We start from the raw sequence: 26,417 nt of genomic DNA, 5'->3' as shown, positions 1-26,417 counted from the left end.
CCGCCCGGCCGGCCTGGGGCCGCGGAGGAGGCCGAGTTGGAGCTGGAGGAGGAGGGGGAGGAAGCAGAGCTGGACGGAGACCTGCTGGAGGAGGAGGAGCTGGAGGAGGGCGAGGAGGAGGACCGGCCGTCCCTGCTGCTGTTGTCGCCGCCCGCGGCCGCCGCATCCCAGACCCCGCCGACCCCGGGCGGGTCCCTGGGGTCGGTGCTGCTGCCTCCCGCCGGCTTCGATGCCCGGGAGGCGGCCGCGGCGGCCGGGGTACTCTACGGAGGGGACGATGCCCAGGGCATGATGGCGGCGATGCTGTCCCACGCCTACGGCCCCAGCGGCTGCGGGGCGGCGGCGGCCGCGCTGAACGGGGAGCAGGCTACCCTGCTCCGGAGAAAGAGCGTCAACACCACCGAGTGCGTCCCGGTGCCAAGCTCCGAGCATGTCGCCGAGATTGTCGGTCGCCAGGGTGAGTACGGGGAGGGGAGCCCAACTGGGCTTGGCCCTGGGCGTGGGTGGGGAGACCGAAGAAACAAGCTTGGGGCAGAAAAGGCGAACGCGACGAGTCCCCAAAGTCCACCGCCAAGGGGTCTGGGAGGAGTCGAGAGTGGAGGAGGCCAGAAGATGGGTCACCTTGCGAAACCCCTGCTGTTCCACTCGTTTTGCATGATAAAAGGTGTTAAGTTTCTCGAGCCACACAAGCCGGTGGGGTTCTCTGCTCGGGCTGTATTCGTGGAACACTGGACTCGCGTGCCACCAAAAACCTCAGCGACATGGTAAAAGGTCGGGTAAGATGAATTGGCTTCGGTGTTGTGAACTGTAAGCTTCGAGATTGCAAATTCGTGCTACAGACCCTTTTGTAAAAGCTAGGGAAGAGCTCTTAGCTTCCCGTACCCAGCTTATTCAGATTAAGAAATGGACAGAAATGGAGTCTTGTAAAAAGAGCTCATTCGAGAGGGAAGGGGCTGTGCAAGTGGTCAGTAGCCCCCACCCCTCCGCCGCCCCTCAGCTATTCAGAAACTTAGCTTTTAAAAAGCAGCCTGACTCTGAGCTTATTGTATTCCTTTTGATACATTTTAACTCTCAGAAGGGCACATTGGCTGTCTTTTAGAACACTTTTCGTGTACACGGTAAGGGAAAATTGGACAGCAAGGTAATTGAGTTAAGAAACTTTGTGTTTTTACAGCTTTCAGTCAATTCTCTTCACTTGCCAGCACACCAGTACTGCAGACAGACTCCTCCCACATTGTTCAGACAAAGGACCTATGTCTCAGATTCCAGGAGTAGATTTGTGAAGGTGGGGGAAGGGGATGCTGGGACTACCTCTGCATTTGACATTTTTGGGAAAGAGCCTATGATCTTGTATGTAGTTTTCCCCCCCCTCTATTATTACCTGCTGACTCCTGTGTACAGTATGCAGTATGATTTAGCTAGGTTAGTGCATGTCTGTCTACTGTTAGGTTGAGAGCGTTTTGGGGGTCAAATAAAGAGATGATGGCGCTGCTGCTTAAATGATCTCATCTTTCCCAAGTGGTCTAAAGTACACATAAATAAGAGGTCTGTTGAAATGGTGGTTTCAAATATCAGAGTTGGCTCCGTTCTTACCGCTAGGATTTTACTAAGGAAACCCCATCTTAAATCTGGATAGAGAGAACTTATTTCAGACTGCCTCATTTGGCAGTTAAAGGCACTGTTCAAAGACAGTGCCATTCAGTTGAAAGGGAGTTTATTCCTATAGTTTGGTAAGTCAGTTTCACATTCCTGTTTGTTTCATTTGCAACATTTAGGATAAGGAGTCCCTGGGTGGCACAAATGGCTTTAACTACTAGCTGAAAGGTTGCTGGTTCGAACCCACCCAGAGATACCTCAGAAGACAGGCCTGGCGATTTACTTCCAAAAGGTCACAGTCATGTAAACCCTATGGAGCAGTTCTACTCTGCACACATGGGGTCACCATGAGTTAGAGTCATCTCTCAACAACAGGATAATAACTGTTTCACCTACATAGCATGAAATTATAACATCTCAGTTTGTAGGTCTAGAATGAGTTGGCTGTTCATTTGAGAACATGGATGAATAACTATGTATCAGGCTTGTATGTTGCAAAGCATTTGATTTTTTGGCAGTTGGGCATGTGAGGTTGATTCAGACAAACTGCCCTTGGGAACCTAACAGTCTAATAAGCAGTGGAAGGACACTAAACTGATACCTAGTTAGTGGCACTAACTGCAGTATGTGACAGAGAAAAAGTGGTACATATGAGAACATCAACCTTGGAGGGCCTTGGAGGATGGATAGGCCTTTAATAAATGGAGATGGAAGACCAGAAGAACAATGAGAGGAAAGGTGTGGAGGAATAATCTCTTGAGTGTGATTGGCAAGTAGTGTTGAGTTTTGTTAGTATTTAGGATCTATAAACAGGAGTGATGAAAAAGGGCTGGGAAGGCGTGCAGGCCAGGATAAGAAGAACCTTTAATGCTGTGCTAGAATGCCACCTCTTCAGTTGCTTCAGTGTGCTTGTGGTGACAGTTTAGGAAAGGAACACTTACATGCCAGTTATATTAAGGGACAAATTAATGATATGCCTTGTAGATTTAGTTTAATACAAACTTTCGTCATTCGCTGTTATACCCTTTAAAGCAATGTGAAATTGTCCTTTTTGCACAAACTGCTATCTTTATACAAATCCATTAGTTAAAAGTAAGCTGGATTAATTCCAGATTTCTATTTTCTACCATCTATTAAGTGACAGCCAAAGAGATGAAGTCTTAATGATTTTTTTGTTTTGTTGTTATGGTTTTAGGGCTGTGCTTATTAGTTGATAAGAAAATGTGAATATATTTATGTCTTAGGACATGGAGACAAATTGCTGACAGTTCCTTTTGCACTTAATATTTTCCCAGAGTTGACATACTATTGCTAAAAGCATGTCATCATTCTCTATCTTATCTTAAGAGCAACAAGTCTTGCCCTTTTCCTGTTTTGAACCATTCAACTAGTGGATCATTGACCCCTTTGCCACCCCCACTCCCAGCAGCACCGTAATAAAACCTGTGTGAAGTCTTTTATTTCCTCCTGTGGAGAACTAGACTTCTAATGTTTGTTGCATCTTCTTAATCGTGTGGTAATTCCCTCCTGGGAGAGTACCTATCCCTTTTCCCTAAGTGACTAGAACAGGGCAAATCATTTAGTTTACTTGTTTGGTTTCAATGAGCTAAACTTTTCATCCTAAAAAATTACCCATTCTTGCCATTTTATTCATTACCCAAAGTGGTAATTTTCTATCTGACATCTCTTAATTGGTTCTGGAAATAAGTATGTCACAGATGGAGACATTTATGACTTTAGCTCTGAAGGAAACAGTAGGACAAATGGAATTCTGAGTCATACAGACTAAGCAACTCATGTAGATGGCCTCTGCTTCCAGTACCTTTCAAAAAAAAGTAAAAGAAACACTGCCTTTGATAGTAATGAAAGTTGGCAGAGTGACCTCATTTATCCTCCCCGGTAGCGTGTGGTCATTTGTAGATGTCAAATTGGACTTGGTTTTTAAGCTTTGCATCTCATTTTGAAGCCTACAGTGCTATATAAACTAAAGCTAGGATCTAAAGAGACTTACTTATATCACAGAAGCTTTACAATATAAAAATCAAAAGTAAACCTGACAACAGATTTAAGACTTAATTTTGTAAACTTAGAAATGTTTCTGTTTTTAAATTATTACCTGTGAGACACATTAACAGTGGTGTCAACAGCAGGTTTAAGTCAACGGGTTTTATTCTAGTTTGTACAGTCATTGATAGCCAGTTGATTAAAAAATGAATTAAAGTAGAACTCTATAACTGTTCTAACTACAATATAAATAAATTTTGAATGTCATAAATTCAGTTGTTGTAAAGACTGGTAACCCAAGGTTTTGTGTTACTGTTTAAGGTTAATGAGCGTATTCAAATATTTTCATTAGTTACTAAGTCTTTAATTGATGGCATATGTGTGTTCTCTAGCCTCATAAGCGTGCCAGTATATTATACATTATACCCGTTGCCATTGAGTCGATTTCAACTCATAGCCACCCTATAGGACAGAGTAGAAATGCCCTATAGGGTTTCCAAGGAAGCAGGTGATGGATTCGAACTGCCCACCTTTTGGTTAGCAGCCGAGCTCTTTAACCACTGCGCCACCAGGGCTCCATTATACCTTGTAAGACATACATAAAAGTTTTAAACAATGTGATAAAAATGGAAATAGGAGTTGTAATTTTTTTCTGCACTCTTGTGGGTTGTCCTGCAGGCACCCTACTTTGGCTGCATGGACCCTACTTTGGCTATCACTGAGCTAGAATATTTTGGAATCTTTTTTCTTTTATTGAACTACTTTGTCTCTACTGATCCTAGTGGTAATGTGCATTGTCACTTTTTTAACAATTAATACTTAACATTTCTTTAATTTGTCTTAAAAGCATCCTTGTGATAGTTTTTCCCAGTTTCTTGAGGTAGAACTAACCTTCAGGTTCTAACACAATTGAAATATGGTGTACATGTATTTGATCCAGAAAAAAATTGTGCTGTTATACACACTTGCTGTACATAAATTCCCTATTCTGTAATAAATATCCGAAAGCCAACTCTTCAGACAAAGATTAGACTGGACTATAAGACCTAAAATGATACTCGTGAAGAGAGTGCTTCTTAGCTCAGGTAGATACAGTAGACTAAATGGGCAGCTCCTGTCCAGAGGCAAGATGAGAAGGCAAAAAGGGGACAGGAGCTGGTTGAGTGGACATGGGAAATCAGGGGTGGAAAGGAGGAGTGTGCTGGCACAGTATAGGGAGAGCAGTTAGGGTCACATAGCAATGGGTGTATAAATTTTTGTATGAGAAACTAACTTGAACTGTAAACTTTCACTTAAAGCACCATAAAAATAAATAAATACACATTTCATGAGGAGAAACCATTTCAGAATAATCCTAAAGTATGATGTCTTTTTCTTTTTTGGAGGTTGTTGATCTTCTCTTTGCCAGGTACAATCTTAGGTACTGTACCAGTGCCATTTAACCTTGCTAGGCGATTATCCCCATTTTATAGATGTAGAAACTGACCTTTGGAAAGGTAACTTGCTCAAATAAGGGAATTGATTTAGATCAGTTGACATAAAAGATAGTTATTCCCACTCTGTATTGCCACCTCACTATTTGAGGCATTCTACTTATGGAAGGTCAGTCATATTTTGGGTTGATTTCTGAGTTGAGATACTTTATTTCTAGTGGGCAGAACAAAATATAACACTATCCAAATTAGTTTACTTAATAAGATGTTGATGTCTACTACTCAGAAGGCAGTTAGATTCTAATATAGTTTTAATGTGTTTGACTAAAAATTCACTGTCATTTATATTTATAGTTCAGAAAGCTAATTTGTGTGTATATACACCATTAAAAAAATATAGCTTTTCTAGGCTTTAAACTTAATTGATAATAGTTTGTATTTGCTTTGGGCCCATTGTGTTCAGTTAGTGTAATTGTTTTGCAAATGGATGAGGGTATCTCCTGCCTTTTCTTCCTGCCTTATTCAAGTAATGAACTATTTGGATTCATTAGGGAGGAAATGGGAAATAAAAGCTATGGTATTTCAAGGGTGTTTTTTCCTACCCCCTGGTTACCAACAACCTAGAAAAATGATCCAGGTATCAAGTATTTGAGACCTGTTACTCTGTTAAGAGATTTCTGCCTAGAAAAATCTTAAAGGGTGATGTTTATGAGTTGGAATTCTAGGTAGTTCTCTACATCTTAAGTTTTTAAGAAGAGGTACCATTTAATTATCTGCTGCTAACATAGTACTTAATATACTGCTGATTTGGTTTCGAATATTGTCGACATTTGTCCAAATTGAATAATTTATAGAAATTTTAATACTTTTGCCATAAACTGAATGCAAAAATGTTTTAGAATGTATTTTTAATTTAAAATACATATTGTAAACTACCCCAAATTGCCTTTAACGGTCTCCTTTCAGCTGTAGTATACTGAAAAGAGCCAAGAATCAAATAGAAGTTCCTGAGTTCGGATTACTCTCTGCCACTAACTCACTTTGTGATCTTGGACTAGCCATTTAACTCCCTAGGCTTCTGATTTCCTTTTTATCTACAATACCTGTAAAGACCACAAATGAGACACAAATCAGTTGACATATATGAAACTGTAAGATGAGAAGCACATGTTACTTTTATGAAGGCAAATCTGAAATTAATTTGGAACCACTCTGTTTAATCTCATTCCCGTTTTAGTAGACAGTTTCATACTTTATATTCTAATGTAAATAGAACTAGAACCAACTGGTGATATCTGAATGTATCTTAGATATGTGACACTATTATCAGTAAGGATAAGCTTAAATTTCGGTGTGGTAACAACAACAAAATCTCAATGTTAAAACAACCAAGTTTTATTTCTTTTTGTTAGTTGTTCAGGGACACAGGCCAGTGGAGCAGCCACCATCTCAAGGGTTGCTGATCCTCCCCCATGGGAGAGGGATGAGAGATTATAGCTGCCAAAGCAGATCATTTAGCCACACCTAACTTCAAGTGTGTTTGTTACAGAATTAATAAAAATGTAGTTTCTGTCATGTAGGATTGGTAATTTAAAGTTTCTGCTGCTTTAGGAAGCAGCAGATAATCTGTTGATCTTCACGTGATTCTGAAGTGATTTTTTTGTTGTTGTTATTATTAAACTGTATCTTAATGCTTCCCAAATGGCTTGAATACCATAAACTGTGGGTTTATTTTTAACCTTTTTTCTCAAGCTACCATTAGGTGCCATTAAAATTATTTTCTAATATTAGGATTACCAAACCCAATTTACTAAACCTAATGTAGTCATAGCCTCATGCTACTTGAATAGTTCACGTCTTTATTCCACGACTGATTTTGAGAATTTTAAGTTACTGTATATAACTGTAGCCCCTTTTGTGCCAAGCCTTTGAGATTAAGGGATAAGTCTGCATGATTTGTTGACTTTGTCTTATCGAGGAACTGCAATGGATTGTATGCAGGAGAGCCTGATTTGACCCAGAAATAAAGGTATATCATGAACTAGTAAGACTAGGCCTTAAAATAAAAAGAAAAATTATTTAACGAGAACTGCAGACCTAGGGGAAGGTAAGCATAAAGAAGGTGGTCTAGAACATGGTGAGTGGGGAGTGGGAAGGAATGGTTCCAGACAACTAGAAGATTTTCCAAAAAGGTTACCAGTGTGAAAATATTTGCATTTGGAGCTGACCTTTTTATTAATGTCTCCCTTCTTGGTGCCACTCCTTCCCAACCTCACAGCTTAGCTTATCTTCTGCCTTTCCACCAGTATCATTTGGTGTACTGCAGCAAATGACATTGAACTTGGAGTTAGAAAACTTGTGTTAGTCACCACTTGTTGGCTGTGACCTTAGGCAAATCACTTAACCTGCCTGAGCCTTGGTTCCTCCATGGTAAAAAAACTTGTCCCGTCTACCTATTCTTTCCAACTCCCTCCCACCCCCCACCCCCCCGATTTGCTAGGAAGATCAAGTTTGAGGAAATGTTATTAGTACAAGTCCACTGTACAACTGAAAGTACAGAGATGATAAAATATATGAGGTAGGGTAAAGTTAATGAATTTTTTACTGCTAGATTTTTTTTGTAAATGCTAGTTGAAACCAAAAATCATCATTTCAGCATTTTTTTCTAGGGTTTACCACTAACTAAATGAGCTCGACTTTTTTTAAAGTTTACAGTGTGGTTTAAAATTGACCAGGTTAATGAATGTTCCCATTGCCTCCGAGTCAATTCCAACTCAGAGGGACCCTATGGGACAGAGTAGGATTTCCAAGGAGCAGCTGGTGGATTCAAACTGCCGAGCTTTTTGGTTAGCAGCTGTATGGCACTTAACCACTATGCCATCAGGGCTCCTGATGAATGTTAGACCTCTGTACTATCTTGCAGAGTTTTCGTATTTCTTAAAGCCTGCTCAATAGTAAGTTTGTATTAAAATAAGTTTCTTGTTCTAACTTTTGATTGGGGAAAGAGAGCCTTAGACTTAACAGTCTTAACAACTAAAATGTTTTGCCCTCCTACAATTTTTTTCGATCCTTTTTATATCTTATGTGGCTGAATTGTAATATCCTTAACCCAGCTGAGGTTTCTATTTCTTATGGTTATAATAGCTTAATTTTTTCAAAATTCATTTCCTTTTTCTTTTCTTTTTAATTTAGTGTAACTTTAAAGTTAGATGAAGCAGGTTTTGTTAATTGTTGTCATTGTGGTCTAGTTTGAGAAACAGTATTCACCAGATGTGGATTTTAGTCCCAGTTTTACCTTTCATTTGTTCTGTGAGTTGAAACTTTCACTGCCTCAGCTCTGAAGAAGAGAGTCTTGTAGAGAGTGCTTTCCTTAATGGTTTTCACTATGGTCTCCAATAAGTTAGAACTTACAGGTCATTTTATTCTTGATCAATCAGAACTGCACCCATAAATCTTTGTGTGTGCGTGCGTGCGTGCGTGTGCTTTAAGTGAAAGTTTACAGTTCAAGTTAGTTTTTTATACAAAAATTTGTACACACACTGTTATGTGACCCTAGTTGCTATCCCTATAATGTGACAGCACACTGCTCCTTACCAACCTGGATTTCCTGTGTCCATTCAACCAGCTCCTGTCCCTTTTTGCCTTCTCATCTGGCCTCTGGACAGGAGCTGCCCATTTAGTCTCATGTATCTACTTGAGCTAAGAAGCACTCTCTTCACGAGTATCATTTTAGGTATTATAGTCCAGTCTAATCTTTGTTGGAAGTGTTGGCTTCAGGAATGGTTTCAGTTCTGGGCTAACAGAGAGTCTGGGGGTCATGTCTTTCGGGGCTCCCTCCAGTCTCAGTCAGACCATTAAGTCTGGTCTTGTTACTAGAATTTGAATCCATAAATCTTAATGTGAATAATGTGACTTTACAACAGCATTTCCTCTTATATGTTCACACTGATTAATAGATGTTAGAAAAGAGCTGTAGTCGAATTAGTTTGAGAAATACTTGGGTAAACCAAGTTAACAGGTTACTTTACTACAGGATTTTTTTAGGGCCTTTATGTGAATGTTTATTGTCAGTCTCCCAAGGAGAGACTGGGATAGATGATACATCCTTGATCTTGGAAAGAACCCTTTTTCTCTCAGCATTGGGACTAGGGTTTTATCTTTGGGAAATGTAGCTCCAAAGCTTAGAGTTGGGATTCCTTTTGAATGACATATTGGCCTCAATAGTGCCAGATTAAGTAATATCATTCTTTGGTTAACTTAATTATGAGGTAAAAAATAATTGAAGACACATATAAAAATCAGTAGTATTTCTTTATACTATCTATGAACAATTGAAATCCAAAAAAAAAAAATTAAATGCCATTTATAGTTGTTAGGTGCAGTCAAGTCGGTTCCAACTCATAGCGACCCTATAGGACAGAGTAGAACTGCCCCACAGGGTTTCCAAGGAGAGGCTGGTGATTTGAACTGCCGACCTTTTGGTTAGCAGCCGAGCTCTTAACCCACTACACCACCAAGGCTCCCCATTTATAGTAGTGTCCCCAAAATGAAGTACTTGGATATAAATCTAACAAAATACATATAGGATCAGCCTGTGTGCTGAAAACTACAAAACGCTATTTGAACAACAACAAAAGAAAGAATTAAGGGAAACCTAAATAAAGGGACTCAATATAGTTAAGAAGTCAGTTCTCTAAAAGTGCAAAAGTGATCTATAGATTTAATACAATCCCAGTTAAAATCCCAGGAGGATAATTTGTAGATTTAGACAAGATGATTATAAAATTTACGTGGAAAAGTAGAGGAACTAGAACATCTAAAACAATGTTGTAAAACAGTAATAAAGTTGGAGGACTCAAACTACTGATTTTAAAATGTATTATAGCTACCATAAAAAGGACAGCTATGGTATTGGTGAAAGTATAGACACATAGACCAATAGAACAGAACATAGAGTCTGGAAATTGTTCCATATAAGTATGATCAGTTGATTTTTTTTTTTTCTTTTTTTTTTTTACAAAGGTGCAATGCAGTTCAATGAAGGAAGGACAGTCTTTTCAGCAAATGCTGCTTGAAAAACTGTACATCCATATGCAAAAAAAGAACCTTAACCTATAGCTCACATCACATACCAAAAAAAAAAAAAAATTCTTGAAGTGGAAAAGTAGGTTGTGTAAAGTTTGCTATGTATACTGTATTTTTATGCAAATAAAGCGCGCCAGCTATGTTTGTTTGCCAACCGCTCCCTCCCCTCACGAGGTTTTGTAAGTGTGCTATGCTAATTGTTTTTTACAGCAACATGGAAAGAAAATTCGGCATAGCAGCGCTTACAAAAATACTTCGTGTTGGGGATGGGTGGTTGGCAGACACAATAGAAGGTGCTCATTACTTGCATAAAAATACGATATTTAATCCCTAGATTAAATCACTAAAAAATTATATAAAAGAGATCATCTAACAGTCAGTAGACAAATTAAAATGGAATTCTAAAACTTATTTAATTTACAAGAAGGCAAAAAAAGGAAAACAAGAACATAAAACAGAAGGAACAAACAGAAAGCTAATAATAAAATGTTATACTTAAATCTAGCCATATCAAAAATTACATTAAATGTAAATGGTCTAAACACCAATTAAGGACAAAGATTGTTGGATTGGATTTAAAAAACAAAACCCAGTTGCATACTGTTTACAAGACACTCACTTGAAGCATAATGATATAAATATATTAAAAATTAAAGGATAGGAAAAGACGTACCACACAAACACTAATTTTTTTAAAAGGTAGAATGGCTATATTAATATCAGGGAAAGCAGACTTCAGAACAAGAAATATTACCAGAGACAAAGAGGGACATTAAATAATAATAAATGGGTTACTTTACAAAAAAGTCATACTACTACTAAATTAATATGCACCTAATAACAGAGCTTCAAAATACTTGATGCAAAACCTGATAGGAGAAATAGACAAATCTACAGTTACAATTGGACCCTTGAGCATTCCTTTCTCAGCAAATGGTAGAACAAGCAGACAAAAAAACAGACTATAGAAGACTTGAGCAACACCACCAACCAACTTGACCTAATAAACATTTGTAAAGCACACCACTCCTCACTTGCAAGATAAACATTCTTTCCAGGTGCACATGGAACACGCACCAAGATAGACCACATACTAGGTCACAAAACAAACCTTGTTGTTAGGTGCCGTCGAGTCAGGTCCGACTCATAGTGACCCTACATACAACAGAACGAAACACTGCCCAGTCCTGCGCCATTCTCACAGTCGTTATTATGCTTGAGCGCATTGTTGCAGCCACTGTGTCAGTCCATCTCGTTAAGGGTCTTCCTCTTTTTTGCTGACCCTCTTCCTTACCAAGCATGATGTCCTTTTCCAGGGAAACAAACCTTATTAAATTTAAATAAAGTATATTCTTTAACTAAAATGCAGTTAAGCTAGAAATTAATAGCAGAAGGATATCTGGAATATTCCCCAAATATTTAGAAATTAAACAAAACACAATTAGTATATACTCCATGGGTCAAGAAGGAAGTCTCATGGAAATTAGAAAATGTTTTGAACCAAATGAAAATACAACATATCAAAATTGGTGGGATGCAGCCAAAGCAGTGCTGAGAAGGAAATGTGTAATATTAAATGCTTGTATTAGAAAATAAGAAAGGTCTCAAATCAGTTCTTCAAGCTTCCACCCTAAGAAACTAGAAAAAGCAAACCAAACCTAAAGCAAGCAGAAGGAAGGAAATAATGACAATTAGACCACAAATCAATGAAATTGAAAATAGAAAAACAGTAGTGACTAATCAATGAAAACAAAAGCTGGCTCTTCAAGAAAAAATGAATAAAATTGATAAATCTCTCACCAAATTACCAAAAAAAAAAAAGAAGACACAAATTACCTACATCAGGAAACAAAGGGGTATTACTACTGATCTCACAGATATTAAGAAAATAATAAGGGAGTACTATAAATAATTTTGCACATAAATGCAGTAACTTAAATGATATAACCTTGATAAAACCAAAACTCACCCAAGAATACCCTGAATAGTCTTATATCGAAAGACTATTAAAAAGGAAATAAAACTAGTAGTTATCCATCCAAGAAAGATAACTAAAACATCAGATGGTTTCTCTGGTGAAGTTGACTAAACATTTAATGAAGAAATAACACCAGTTCTACACAATCTCTTCCAAAAAATAGAAAGGAATACTTAAACGAGTAATTTTATGAGGGCATGATTACAATGACACTCAAAACCAGACAAAGACAATGGAAGAAAATTACAGATTAATATGTCATGAACCTAAACCCATTGCCATCGAATCAATTCCATCTCATAGTGACCCTATAGGACAGGGTAGAACTGTCCCATAGGATTTCCAAAGAAGCAGACTGACACACCTTTCAGTTAGCAGCTGAGCACTTTGACCACTGTACCACTAGGGCTCCTCTCATGAACCTACACACAAAAATTCTCAACAAAAATATACTAGCGAATTGAATCTAGCAGTATATAAAAATAATATATTACAACCCAGGAATGAAAGGCTGGCTCAGTATTTGAATATCAATGTGTGATTCACATAGTTAAAAGACGAAAGAAAAATAACTACGTGATCATCACAATAGAAGCAGAAAAGGCATTTAACAAAATACAATTCGTTTATGATAAAGACTCAGCAGCTAGGAATGCAAGGAAACTTCCTCAATCTGATACAGGGTGTTTACCAAAAAAACCTGCTAATATTTTTAATATACTGGAAGTTCTAACAAGTATTAAAAGCGAGGGATGGGGGAAGAATGAGAATTCAGATTTGAAAAGAAGAAAGACTATCCCTATATGCAGACAACACGATTCTCTACATGGAAAATCCCAAAGAATCTTACCAAAAAATGGTTATAGTTAGTACTGAGTTTAGCAAAGTCACAGGATGTCAGGTCAATAATATTTCTATATACTAACAATGAACAATTGAAAACTGAATTTTAAAAAACAGAACCATTTATAATGGTTCCCTTACCCTAATGAAATACTTAGGCATAAACCTTAAAAAAGAAATCGAAAATACTGTTCCTCAGATGGGCAACTTGTGTAAGCCATCCTGTTCTTTTTCTCTTGAGTATAATGGATAAAAAGGAGTATGACAGGCAAATTTCGTTAGCCTAAAATTTAATGTATACATCCTATATGTGACTTTTTGCTGAAGATAATTAAAAAATGGTTGCAGCAGTACATCAACAGGGAACTGCCAGAAATTCAAGCTGAATTCAGAAGAGGACTTGGAACAAAGAATATCATTGCTGATGTCAGATGGATCTTGGCTAAAAGCAGAATACCAGAAAGATGTTTACCTGTGTTTTGTTGACTATGCAGAGGCATTGGACTGTGTGGATCATGACAGATTATGGATAACATTGCAAAGAATGGGAATCCCAGAACACTTAATTGTGCTCATGAGGAACCTGTACATAGTCCAAGAGGCAGTTGTTTGAACAGAACAAGGGGATATTGTAAGATTAAAATCAGGAAAGGTATGCATCAGGGTTCTATCCTTTCACCATACTTACTCAATCTGTATGCTGAGCAGATAATCCGAGAAACTGGACTATGTAAAGAACAGGGCATCAGGATTGGAGGAAGACTCATTAACAACCTGATACGCAGGTGATATTACCTTGCCTGCTGAAAGCCAAGAGGACTCGAAGCACTTACTGATGATGAAGATCAAAGACTACAGCCTTCAGTATGGATTACACCTCGGAATAAAGAAAACAAAAATCCTCACAATTGGACCAATAAGCAATGTCATGATAAATGGAGAAAATATCAAAGTTGTCAAGGGTTCATTTTACTTGGATCCACAATCAACACCCATGGAAGGTAGCAGTCAAGAAATCAAATGATGTATTGTATTTGGAAAATCTGCTGCAAAAGACAGACCTCTTTAAAATGTTAAAAAGCAAAGATGTCACTCTAAGGACTAAGATGCACCAGACCCAAGCCATGATATTTTTAGTCACCTCGTATGCATGTGAAAGTTGGACAGTGAGTAAAGAAGACCAAAGAAGAATTGATGCATTTGAATTATGATGTTGGTGAAGAATATTGAATATACCATGGACTACCAGAAGAACAAAGAAATCTGCCTTGTAAGAAGTACAGCCAGAGTGCTCCTTAGAAGTGAGGATGGTGAAACTTCGTCTCACATACTTTGGACATGTTATCAGGAGGGACTAGTCCCTGGAGAAGGACATCATGCTTGGTAGAGGGCCAGCAAAAAATAAGACTCTCAATGAGATGGATTGACACAGTGGCTGCAACAATGGGCTCAAACATAGCAACATTTGTGAGAACGGTACAGGACCAGGCAGTCTTTCGTTCTGTTGTACGTGGGGTCACTGTGAGTCGAAACCAACTCAGCAGCTCCAAATAACAACAACAACACATGACTTAAGAAAAAGATTGATGTATTTGGACTTATATATGCATGAGTTGAGTGAATAATTTTATTGTTGTTCCTGAATGAGGATAGCATCATTGCATGGCTTTAGGCATAACAGAAAAGATAAGTTCTGAACAGATATCAAGCAGAAAAAAGTAATGAAATCATTTCATCTTCTATTGAAGGTAATTATTGAAGTCATATGCTCCATTGTGTTTTGTAGGCACAGTCATATTGCTTATGCATCTTTTTGTACTGTGTATTCTGTCAAAGTTGTTTCTTGTTTCAGTTTCTAATTACCTTTTGCCTCTCCTTATGGTTTTGGTAGGAAATCTAAAAAGGAACAGGTGCATTTCCAGTATTCTCCATTGGAGAGAACTGTCGATTTATTATAGGGTCATAGGGGTGGGGAGTTATGGATGATGGGAGGACAGTGGCTTGACTTCTCCAGAGTCATCAGATAGGTGAAGAAATACAACCATCCTGAAGAGGTTCTTAGCAGATTATTTACTCATGTTCTAGGCACTGAAGAGTTTGCAAGGGAATATATGTGTGCAGGAGGAACAGTTCTTGCCTTGTGGAGCTTATATTCTATGTTTTGCAGTGATCATGTATGAATGGTCTTAATTTTCTTTCCTTTTGTGTTGTCAGTTGCCGTGAGGAGGGTATGTGTGTTTAAGCTTTTAAATAGTAATCAGTAAATCTTGTGCTTATCTCAGTTTTTTAATTTGTCAGTGTAGCTTAAAATTATTTTGACTTTTTTTTCCTTGCTCTTGAATTCACAATCAAATCAGGTTTCATTAAATTTAGTCCTAATCCTTCTAGACTAAATATGTCTTCTAGAGAGAGATACATTGAATGAGAGAGGAGCCTTCAGGGAAGGAGCCATGAGAAAATGCAACAACACACATGAAGTAAATTTAGGATGAAACTGAGGAGTTTCCTTCCATCACTGACTTAGTAAAAAGTTATATCCCTGAAAAAAAAAACTGATCAAATGCTGCTTCCTACTTCCCTTTACCAATCTTCTACCAGGTGTTTCGTATAAAACTGTCACTAGAATTGTAGAATAGAAAAGCAATAGCCCCGAATACTAAAAGTATCTGGATTAAATTAAAATCCTTTTGGTCTTGAGTATGCGATAAGTCAGTGAAGGCAGAACTGAATCTCTGTCATATTTGCACCCTTAAAGTCACCAAAAGTGCTTGAAATAAAGTGGTTATTTGCTGTTTACTTAATTGGACTCAATTGTTGGATTAGAAATGTACTATTTGATTATCATTTTAGTTGCCGCATTGGGGAAATTGGCGTTTTCTTCCCGTTTTTCTTTATTCTCAACCCTTTAAGGAGCCAGTCAGCCTGGAGTTGTTCAAAGCTTTGGTTTAAGGACAAGTAGATGCTACTTGATTTAAGGCATTACATGTCATTGTGAATACTGGAAATAAGTAGAACTGAAATCACACGCATAAAGCTGTTTGAAGTGATGTCATCGTGATCCTCTAAAGTGAGATGAGCAAAGTGTTCTTACAACAAAAAATTCCAAATTTTGACTGTAAAAGAGCGGCAAGGACTCTTGAATGCTAGAAGGGAGAGCCATTGTTAACACAGGGCATTCCTAAAGTAAATAAATTCTAATTTAAATGCTAAATTTGTGTGCATAAGAAACACTTTCTTACTGGGATTTAGCCGATATGCATCAGTCTTTGAAGGTATGATACTGAAATTGACTCATAAAGTTAAGGGAACTTCTGAATAGCTAATCCTAGACTATTGCAAGGGTAAGGAATTTTATATAAAATCATTAAATAATTTGACAGTGCACCCCCCCCCCCGGCCGTTAGTTCTTATATATCATGAAACATATGAAATGGTGTACTTTTAGAGAAAAAGAGTGTAGAGTAGTGGCAGGAATGTGAATTATTAAGACAACTTGGGTTTGAGACCTGACTTTCCAGCTGGGAGATCCTGAGCAATTCAATTAAGCTCGCGCTTGTCCTTCCTAAAGCACTCTGTTATGATAATTGAATGAGAATGTATCTAGGAGAGCTTGGGAAACTGAAAAGTGCCCTACAAATCTTTATTATTTCAAAGCTAAGTCTAATCGCTGAGATATTGACTCAATTGACTCCTGAAATATTTTTGGCTGTGGGGTGAGGAGAGTAGTTTTTTAAAAGCTACCCTTTACTGAGCACTTAACTGAATACCAGACATTGTGATCACTTTTAATATATTATTTAAAGAAGTCTTGGTGGAGCAAACTGTTACACTAACAGGAAGGTTGGCGGTTGGAAACCGCACACGGCTCTGTGGGAGAAAGACCTGGCAATCTGCTACCATAAAGATTACAGCCAAGAAAATCCTATAGGGCAGTTCTGCTCTGTCACATGGGGTCACTATGAGGCCGAATCAACTCCACACAACAATAACGTGTTAGTTAACCCTGGCAACAGCCAAATGAGAGAAGTAGTTTTAGTCATAATTCCTTACTTATGAAGGACAGACAAGTTTTGTGTTCAGGTTCTCAAAGCTGGTTTAGTGATGGTCTTTCCAAAACCTTGTGTTCACAGTCATTACTCAAACTGCCTTTTCTTGAGGAAAGAAAGAATAGATACATGCACGTGAGATATGATAGTATCTGATTCAGAAAAAGGAACAGGTGTGTTCCCTAGAAGAGGGACTTGACCAAGGAATATAAGCATTGGAAGGGACTTAGTGGTCAAATGCCTGTGCGCTAACAGAAGTTAACTAGTAATAGATTAGGACTCACTCCTTCAGATCATCAGTTTTCTGCTTTTTATATTGTTTCCTTTGAACTGCACTTTGCAAGATGCATATGCAGTAGCTGTAATAGCAGTAGCTTATACCTATGTTTATATTATTCTTGAGTGCATAGAGCCTTTCATATGTACAATTTCATCTTTTCCAAATAGGCATGTTTGTTACACAGGCAAGGCGTCAGGGTGGGGAGAGTGGATAAGGAAGGATTTTCAGGTTACTCAGGGAAATAATTGCACAGAGATAGAAGAGAAACAAAGCATGTTTTGGGGATGATAACAAATTTTATAAGAGGAATTAGGAGAGATCAATAAGTCTGGGAGAAGGTAGGTGTGGCCACTTAAGAAAAAAAAGGTTTTTAGTAGCTACTCAAAGAATTGTATACTTTCTCCCTTCCCCATTTTTATTAAAGCGTGTGTGTGTGTGTGTGTGTGTGTGTGTGTGTGTGTGTGATTTCTAAGTAGGATTCCTTCCCCTTCAAAACAAAAGCATGTGGGGGGGAATTTGTGAAGAAATGCATACCCCAAGGACTGCCCAAAGTGAAAATAAACATAGTGTAGTTTTCATGTTAGTGTTTGTAATATTATAAGTGTTTAAATCACTTTATAATATATATGTAGCTGATTTATTAAATGAATGGAAAATACAATTAATTTAATTTCGGGAAATCCTCCTTGTCAAAAATCAGCAACATTTCACGTAATACTTCAGACTTCTTTTACAAAAAAACAATAAAAAAAAAACTTGAAATACTCTAGATACAGAGCATACGGTGGTCATACATAGCCCCTGCCTTCCGCCTTTTCTATCATTCACTCAGAACTTTTCTACTGCCATCGTGATAACAGAGCACTGGTGACACGGTGGTTAAGAGCTTGGCTGCTAACCAAAAGGTCTGCAGTTCGAATCCACCAGCTGCTCCTTGGAAACCCTATGGGACATTTCTACTCTGTTTGTAGGGTCATACCCAGCAACAGATTTTTTTTTTTTTTTAAATTGTGATAGCCTCCCAGGTAAGTCTCCCTGCCTTCAGTCTCTTTTTGGATCTTTTTATGCTCCCACTCGTCCAACATGCATTGTCTGATCTTGTTACTCCTCTACTCAAAATTCTTTGCACCGACAAGATAAAAGGTTAAACTACTGTGCCTGACATCGAAGGCTTCTGCCTTCCCAGCAGCCTTATTTCTGCCATTCTAGCCTCCTCCAGGCGCTTGAAGCTCCCACAGTACTGTGCCATCCTGTACTCTTTTTCTTCTTTTCTTTTTTTTTTTTAATTGTGCTTTAAGTGAAAGTTTACAATTCAAGTCAGTCTCTCATACAAAAATTTACACACACATTGTTATGTGACCCCAGTTGCTCTCCCTATACTGTTACAGCACAGTCCTCATTTCCACCCCGGATTTCCTGTGTCCATTCAACCAGCTCCTGACCCTCTCTGCCTTCTCATCTCGCCTCTGGACAGGAGCTGCCCATTTAGTCTCATGTATCTACTTGAGCTAAGAAGCACACTCTTCGTGAGTATCATTTTATGTCCCACAGGCCAGTCTAATCTTTGTCTGAAGAGTAGGCCTCAGAATAGTTTCAGTTCTGGGCCAGCAGAGAGTCTGGGGGCCATGTCTTCTGGCGTCCCTCCAGTCTCAGTCAGACCATTAATTCTGGTCTTTTTACTAGAATTTGAGTTCTGCACCCCACTTTTCTCCTGCTTCATCAGGGACTCTGTTGTGTTCCCTGTCAGGGTGGTCATTTGTGGTAGCCAGGCACCATCTAGTTCTTCTGGTCTCTGGCTGATGAAGTCTCTGGTTTACGTGGCCCTTTCCGTTTCTTGGGCTAATACTTTCCTTGTGTCTTTGGTGTTCTTCATTTTCCTTTGCTCCAGGTGGGTTGGGACCAATTGATGCATCTTAGATGGCCGCTCATCCTGTACTGTTGATCCCCTGCTTTTGCACTTGCAGTTCCCTCTGCCCTCCTTCCCATCTGGCAGAACTCCTTTCTTCAAGCCTCAGTTCAAGTGCCTTTCAAGCCTTCTTCATTTACTGTAAGCAAAAGTCATCTCTCCTTTTGTGTGCTCCCACTGTTTTGTATGTCTGTTTTCATTAAAGCAATGATCTTGTATCAGTACTGTTTGTTTCCCTTCTAGACTGAGCTTCTTGAGGGCAGAAATCATGGTAGTTTCTTTGTATCACCTGGAAGTTGTACTGCACCCTTATAAGAAATTTAACATTGGAGTGAATAAACTCAAACATTAGACTGATCTTTAATCTCATAATTGGTAAGATGCCCTTGGGCGACCTGAGAGATGGAGTGGTTTAGGCAAAGCCCTTATGGCAAGTGGAGAGCAGCTTTTACTTATGTATCTCCTGCCAAACCACTCACTCCTCTCCTAAACACCTCATCTAGATAAGGATGTTTGTTGACATTTTGGCTGTGCATTTCTTTCCTTCCTATTTGATTTCAGTCTATCCCTTCACCCCACTCCAATGCCTGTGATACCCAAACTTTTTCTGATTCCCTTATGTCTGTCCACTGCCCAGACCATTAGGTTCCTGTTACTGGATCAGTTGTTGTATAATAAATTACCAAAAATTTAGTGGCTTAAAACACACAGTTGTTTTGTTTTTTGTTTTTTTAATTTATTGTGCTTTAGGTGAAGGTTTACAGAGCAAATTAGTTTCTCATTAAATAATCAACAACGCGACGTATCAACAACACTCTCCCCTTCTCGGCCTTGGGTTCCGTGTTACCATTTGTCCAGCTTTCCTGTCCCCTCCTGCCTTCTTGTCTTTGCCCATAGGCTGGTATGCCCATTTAGTCTCTTATACATATGGTTGAGCTACGTTATTACTGTTTGTTTTATGAGCCTGTCTAATCTTTGGCTAAAGGGTGAACCTTAGGAGTGACTTCATCACTGAGCTATAAGGGTGTCCGGAGGCCATACTCTTGGGGTTTCTCCAGTCTCTGTCAGACCAGTAAGTCTTTTCTTTTACTGTGAGTTAGAATTTTGTTTCACATTTTCTCCAGCTCTGTTGCAGGACCCTCTATTGTGATCCCTGTCAGAACAGTCGATAGTGGTAGCCGGGCACCATCTAGTTGGGCTGGACTTAGTCTGGTAGAGGCTGTGGTAGTTGTGGTCCATTAGTCCTTTGGACTAATCTTCCCTTATGTCTTTGGTTTTCTTCATTCTCCCTTGTTCCAGATGGAGTGGGACCAGTGAAATATCTTAGATGGCCACTCACAAGCTTTTAAGACTCCAGATGCTACTCAGCAAAGTAGAATGTAGAAAATTTTCATTATAAATTATGTTATGCCAGTTGAGCTAGATGTCTCCTGACCATGGTTACCAGCCCTTAGCCCAGTGATTCAGTCGCTCAGGGAGTTTGGATGTGTCTGTGGAGCTTCCATGACCTTGCCTTGGACAAGTTTTGCTGGCTCCCCCAGTATTGTGTACTGTCTTACCCTTCACCAAAGTTACCACTTATCTATTGTCTAGTTAGTGTTTTTCCCTCCCCTACCTCATAACCATCAAAGATTGTTTCTTTCTGTGTGTAAACCTTTTCATGAGTTTTTATAATAATAGTCGCACATGTAATATTTGTTCTTTTGTGATTGACTTATTTCCCTCAGCATAATGCCCTCCAGATTCACCCATGTTGTGAGATGTTTCGCAGATTCGTCGTTCTTTATTGTTACATAGTTTTCCATTGTGTGTATGTACCGTAGTGTGTTTATCCATTCATCTGTTGATGGGCACTTAGGTTGTTTACATCTTTTTGCTGCTGTGAATAATGCTGCAGTGAACATGGGTGTACATACATATGTCTATTCGTATGATGGTTCTTATTTCTCTAGGATATATTCCTAGGAGTGGGATTGCTGAATCGTATGGTATTTCTATTTCTAGCTTTTTTTAAGGAAGCACCGTATTTTCCAAAATGGTTGTACCATTTTGCATTCCCACCAGCAGTACAAAAGAGTTGCAGTCTCCCCGTAGCCTCTCCAACATTTGTTATTTTCTGTAAAACACACAAATTTATTGTCTTAGAGTTTCTGTAGATAAGAAGTCCAGGCACAGTATGACTGGATCCTCTACTCAGGGCCTCACGGGGCTGAAATCAAGATATTAGCTAGGACTACGGTTCTCATCTGAGGCACTGGTTATTGGCAGAATTCATTTCCTTGTGGTTGTAGGATTGAGGCCTCCATTTTCTTTCTAGCTCTCAGCACCTATAAGCCACCCATAGTTCCTTGCCATGAGGGCCCCCAAAGGCAGTTCACAACATGAATTGTTTGCTTTCTTCCAGGGCAGCTAGAGCACATCTCTCTGACTTCCTCTTCTGTGACTAGCTGGCAAAAAAACTCTGCTTTTAATGCACTTGTGATTAGGTCATGCCCACTCGGATAATCTGATTGAGCTCCCTATTTTAAAGTCAACTAATTAGGTCCTTAATTACATGTGCAAAATTCCTTGACAGTTGTACCTAGATCAGTGTTTGAATAACTGGGAGATGGAATCCTGCAAGCTGGTTTAGCATTCTGCCTACCATACTATCTAAACATGCAAGCATCTTCTTAAATGACTTAGTGGTGAATGATGCAGAGATCCATGGACTTTGGAGGGTTTCCCAGGCTGTAATCTTTACAGGAGGAGATCTCCAGGTCTTTTCTCCCATGGAGTAGCTTAAACCGTCAACCTGTCATTTAGTACAGAGCGCTTAACCATTGTCCTATCAGGGCTCCTTAAAGAACAAACTCTAAAACTTAAAAAAAAAAAAAAATTAACCATAACTAGATTTAGCTTGAAAAGGGCTTTCTGTGATTTGTCTTTATAAATATCATTGAAGTTTATGTTAATTCTTATTAAATTTTTTCTCTCCAACAGGTTGTAAAATTAAAGCACTGAGGGCCAAGACAAACACATATATCAAGACACCTGTTCGTGGCGAAGAGCCCATTTTTGTTGTCACTGGACGGAAAGAAGATGTTGCCATGGCCAAAAGAGAAATCCTCTCAGCTGCGGAGCACTTCTCCATGATTCGTGCATCTCGAAACAAAAATGGCCCTGCCCTGGGAGGGTTGTCATGTAGTCCTAATCTGCCCGGTCAAACCACCGTTCAAGTCAGGGTTCCCTATCGTGTGGTAGGACTAGTGGTTGGACCCAAAGGAGCAACTATTAAAAGAATTCAGCAGCAGACCCACACATACATAGTAACTCCGAGCAGAGATAAGGAGCCTGTCTTTGAAGTGACAGGGATGCCCGAAAACGTTGACAGAGCTCGGGAAGAAATAGAAATGCATATTGCCATGCGTACAGGAAACTATATCGAACTCAATGAAGAGAATGATTTTCATTACAATGGTACCGATGTAAGCTTTGAAGGTGGCACTCTTGGCTCTGCATGGCTCTCTTCCAATCCAGTTCCTCCTAGCCGTGCAAGAATGATACCCAATTATCGAAATGATAGTTCCAGTTCTCTAGGAAGTGGTTCAACAGATTCCTACTTTGGAAGCAATAGGCTGGCTGACTTTAGTCCAACAAGTCCATTTAGCACAGGAAACTTTTGGTTTGGAGATACACTACCATCTGTGGGTTCAGAAGATCTTGCAGTTGATTCTCCAGCCTTTGACTCTTTACCAACATCTGCTCAAACTATCTGGACTCCATTCGAACCAGTTAACCCACTCTCTAGCTTTGGGAGTGATCCTTCTGGTAACATGAAGACTCAGCGCAGAGGAAGTCAGCCATCTACTCCTCGTCTGTCTCCTACATTTCCTGAGAGCATAGAACACCCACTTGCTCGGAGGGTTAGGAGCGACCCACCTAGTACAGGCAACCATGCTGGCCTTCCAATATACATCCCTGCTTTTTCTAATGGTACCAATAGTTACTCCTCTTCCAATGGTGGTTCCACCTCTAGCTCACCTCCAGAATCAAGAAGAAAGCACGATTGTGTGATTTGCTTTGAGAATGAAGTTATCGCTGCCCTAGTTCCATGTGGCCACAACCTCTTCTGCATGGAATGTGCCAACAAGATCTGTGAAAAGAGAACGCCATCATGTCCAGTTTGCCAGACAGCTGTTACTCAGGCAATCCAAATTCACTCTTAACTATATATATATACATAAATACTATATCTCTATATGGACTCGTAAAGGCATGGGTATAATGGTACCCCCCAGTAAACTTCCTAATGAATTCTTATGACTGTTATCAGGCTTTATTGGGATTAGGCTAAAGTTGTTAGTAAACTTATAAAAGGCTGCTATGGTAACACTAAACCTAAGTGGTCTCTTGTCTATTAGTTTGGTTTGAATTATTAATACTATCCTGTAGACCCAGAGACATAGCTTGTATAAGAATTGCTAAAGCTGAAGTTCAACTCGGCTGAGTGAAGATGATCATAGGTTGTGTGAGCCTATGAGAAAAGTGTATACTTCTAAGATTTGAAAACGATGGGTCCCAAAGCCTAACCCCATTAAAAGTTTATGGAGGGTACTTGGCATTACAGATGATTCAGACACTTCCAGTGCTGCCTTCTTTACACTGCCAGTTTTGACAAAACAGGTTGGTTTGTTTTTTTATTTTACAACAACTTATGCCTAATTCTGCAGGATTGCAAGTAACTTTTTAATGCATTGTGATTACTTATTGGTAAGAATAGGGCTAATGGCAGTTAACTAGATCACTGGGTATAATTTGGGACAAAAACTGCTACATTGCCCTTCATCTCACCCAGAGTGCTCAGGCTGGTGTGATCAGTGAATCAGGAATGCAATTGTCTCAATTGTGAATTCTTACCCATTGCCTCCCTTGGGGAATGTGGAAATGGCCACCTGTGTTTTCCCCTTTCAGGAGGGGTTTTGGGGTGTACCTATTATGGCTACAGTTGAGGATGCGAACATTCCATTCATTAGTCTGATCAAGCAGTTAATTTTTAGACTAGATCAAAATGTGAAACACTTTCTGTTTAATCCATATTTGTCTTGCACATTATAAATATATTTTTCTTTTTTAATAATCTAGGGGTGGAGGGAGGGAGCTAGGGGTTAACAGTGCCCTGAGCATAACTCACTAAAGCAGCTGTGTTGACCTCCAGTCAGTTTACTTCATTTCAAAACTATTTCCAATCACAGGAAAGATTTCTTTAAAATACACTTTTACATTTCATCTGTGGATGCCTCGAACTTCATCCTCAGTATGTTCCCAAATCTGTGCTGGCATTGAAAGGACAAAACGTAATACTGGTGGGTTTTTCTACTAATTATTTTTTGAAGCGTTATTTTCCCAACACAAAAGAGCTTTTTTTCTCAGTATAATGAAAATTGAAATCCTATGTGTATTGAATAGTAAATAGACAAATTTTATTTTTTATTTCCACTTGAAGAGTTACATTTCTTATAAAAGTTTACAAATAACGGTTTTTATTTTGATTTTTTCAGTATAAAAAAGTTGCCTTGATGGCATATTATGATGTAATGCTAATTGCTTGTAGGATAGTTAAATGTCAGTATTGAAACCTAATCTTTAGCTGCCGTCTTGTAGATATGAACGAATGTTCACCAAGCATGTATTTTGTATTTTATTGCATTGTACACTGCAACTAATAAGCCAAGGAATCGACATATATTAGGTGCGTGTACTGTTTCTAAAAACCACAAACTTAAGAATGATAAATTATCAATATAGTTTAGTATTTGCTAATTTTACTACACTCTTTTGTTATGTATATGTAGGGAAGTCATAGGGATTATAAATTCAATTTGAGTAAAGTTTAAAAACCATATATTTTATGATAAAGGGCCTTTAACTTAAGATGGCCAAAGCACTGATATTATATATTTGCTGTAAAGAGAATTATAAGAGTTTTATTTTTCTGATATTAAAAGTTACTTAATAAAGACTTGTTTCCATTAACTTGAATGTATTCTCCTTGGTGTTTTTCATCTAATCATTAGTAGTTTAGGCGGGAAGATAGCTATTTACCAGAATTAAGAATTGCCCTTACAAAGTTTTCCCCACTCCCCGCATAGCTACCTGCGTTCTTTCTTGTGATGATTTTTTTTAAGTGTGTCCTTAAATGTGTCCCTTATGCTCCTGTTCGAGTTTAGCTGCTGCTTTAAATGAACATTCCATTGTAATGAAAGTGGAGGTTTAAGCTAGTTTTTTAGTTGTGTGTTTATGTAGTTGACCACAAGTAATCACTATTGACCTAATGGTGAATAAAACAGTAAGTGACTTTTTTAAACAATAATGCTAACTAAGATCCTGAGTCCAAACTAGGTAGACTGTACTTAATTTATGTTCTTTGCTTACACATTTTTGTCTTTTTAATCACCAAATCGTTAAAACTATTTTTTGAAGGTGCAGGTTTTTAACTTTCAGTTGCTACATATCCTCTGAAAGATTTTGTGGTTGACAAAAATATTACTCTATTAATTAAATTGATTTGATGCTGATGGGTGTAACTTATTGCCATTTTGTTAAAATGCAGAGATACATTTCTGAGTTTCTTTTAAAGAAACTAAAATTCTGATGATTCTTAATTCTTAAAGGTATTACACAGCCAATTAAGTCTTTTCACTGTAGGTTTTGGACAGATTCTTGGGCTGTGCTAGTAGACTGGAGCGTATAGATTCAGTAATGAGAAAGATCATTGCCCTAGAATTAGTTTGCTGATTTTGGAATCAACCTCCAGAAGTGTGAAAGTTAAATTATTTTGGTGATTACAATGTTTACACAATTCCAGCTTAGATTAAATGACCAGTGAATATGAATTTTTATTATTATTATTATTATTGTATTTTAGATGAAGGTTTACAGAACAAACTAGTTTCTCATTTCACAGTTAGTTTTGTGACATTGGTTACCAACCCCACAACATGTCAACACTCCACCCTTCTCAACCTTGGGTTCCCTATTACCAGCTTTCTTGTCCCCCCCTGCTTTCTAGTCCTTGCCCCTGGGCTGGTGTGCCTCTTTAGTCTCGTTTTGTTTTATGGGCCCATCTAATCTTTGGCTGAAGGATGAACCTCAGGAGCGACTTCATTACAGAGCTAAAAGGGTGTCCAGGGGCCATACTCTTAGGGTTTAAATTTCTTAGCTTTTACCTAAAGTAAGGTCAAGATCCTTCAGGGGACCTTGAAGA

General features: G+C 38.7%; 1 protein-coding gene across 2 annotated transcripts; it reads left to right on the top strand.

The window, feature by feature from the left end:
• Positions 1-6: 6 nt before the first annotated feature.
• Positions 7-25,192, top strand: MEX3C (mex-3 RNA binding family member C). Of its 2 annotated transcripts, none has more exons than XM_004379239.1 (2): positions 7-457; positions 22,154-25,192. In XM_004379239.1, exons 1-2 carry the CDS (start codon positions 289-291, stop codon positions 23,377-23,379), a joined length of 1,395 nt encoding a protein of 464 aa, XP_004379296.1. In that variant the 5' UTR covers positions 7-288; the 3' UTR covers positions 23,380-25,192. The 2 variants fall into 2 exon arrangements, with proteins under 2 accessions (XP_004379296.1, XP_023589725.1); XM_023733957.1 differs by lacking the exon at positions 7-457 and adding an exon at positions 19,137-19,312.
• Positions 25,193-26,417: the final 1,225 nt, after the last annotated feature.

This window comes from Trichechus manatus, unplaced genomic scaffold (assembly GCF_000243295.1).
Source record: "Trichechus manatus latirostris isolate Lorelei unplaced genomic scaffold, TriManLat1.0 scaffold00063, whole genome shotgun sequence".
Taxonomy (NCBI): Eukaryota; Metazoa; Chordata; class Mammalia; order Sirenia; family Trichechidae; genus Trichechus; species Trichechus manatus.
Note: the sequence above shows the minus strand (reverse complement) of the source record. Positions and strands in the feature narration are given on the sequence as shown.

What these genes read in the sequence shown, in the direction of transcription:
- MEX3C (XM_004379239.1), top strand. Translation starts at nt 289, where the DNA reads ATGATGGCGGCGATGCTGTCCCACGCCTACGGCCCCAGCGGCTGCGGG. An exon ending in CGAGATTGTCGGTCGCCAGG is followed by an intron (nt 458 to 22,153) that starts GTGAGTACGGGG and finishes TCTCTCCAACAG; the next exon opens with GTTGTAAAATTAAAGCACTG.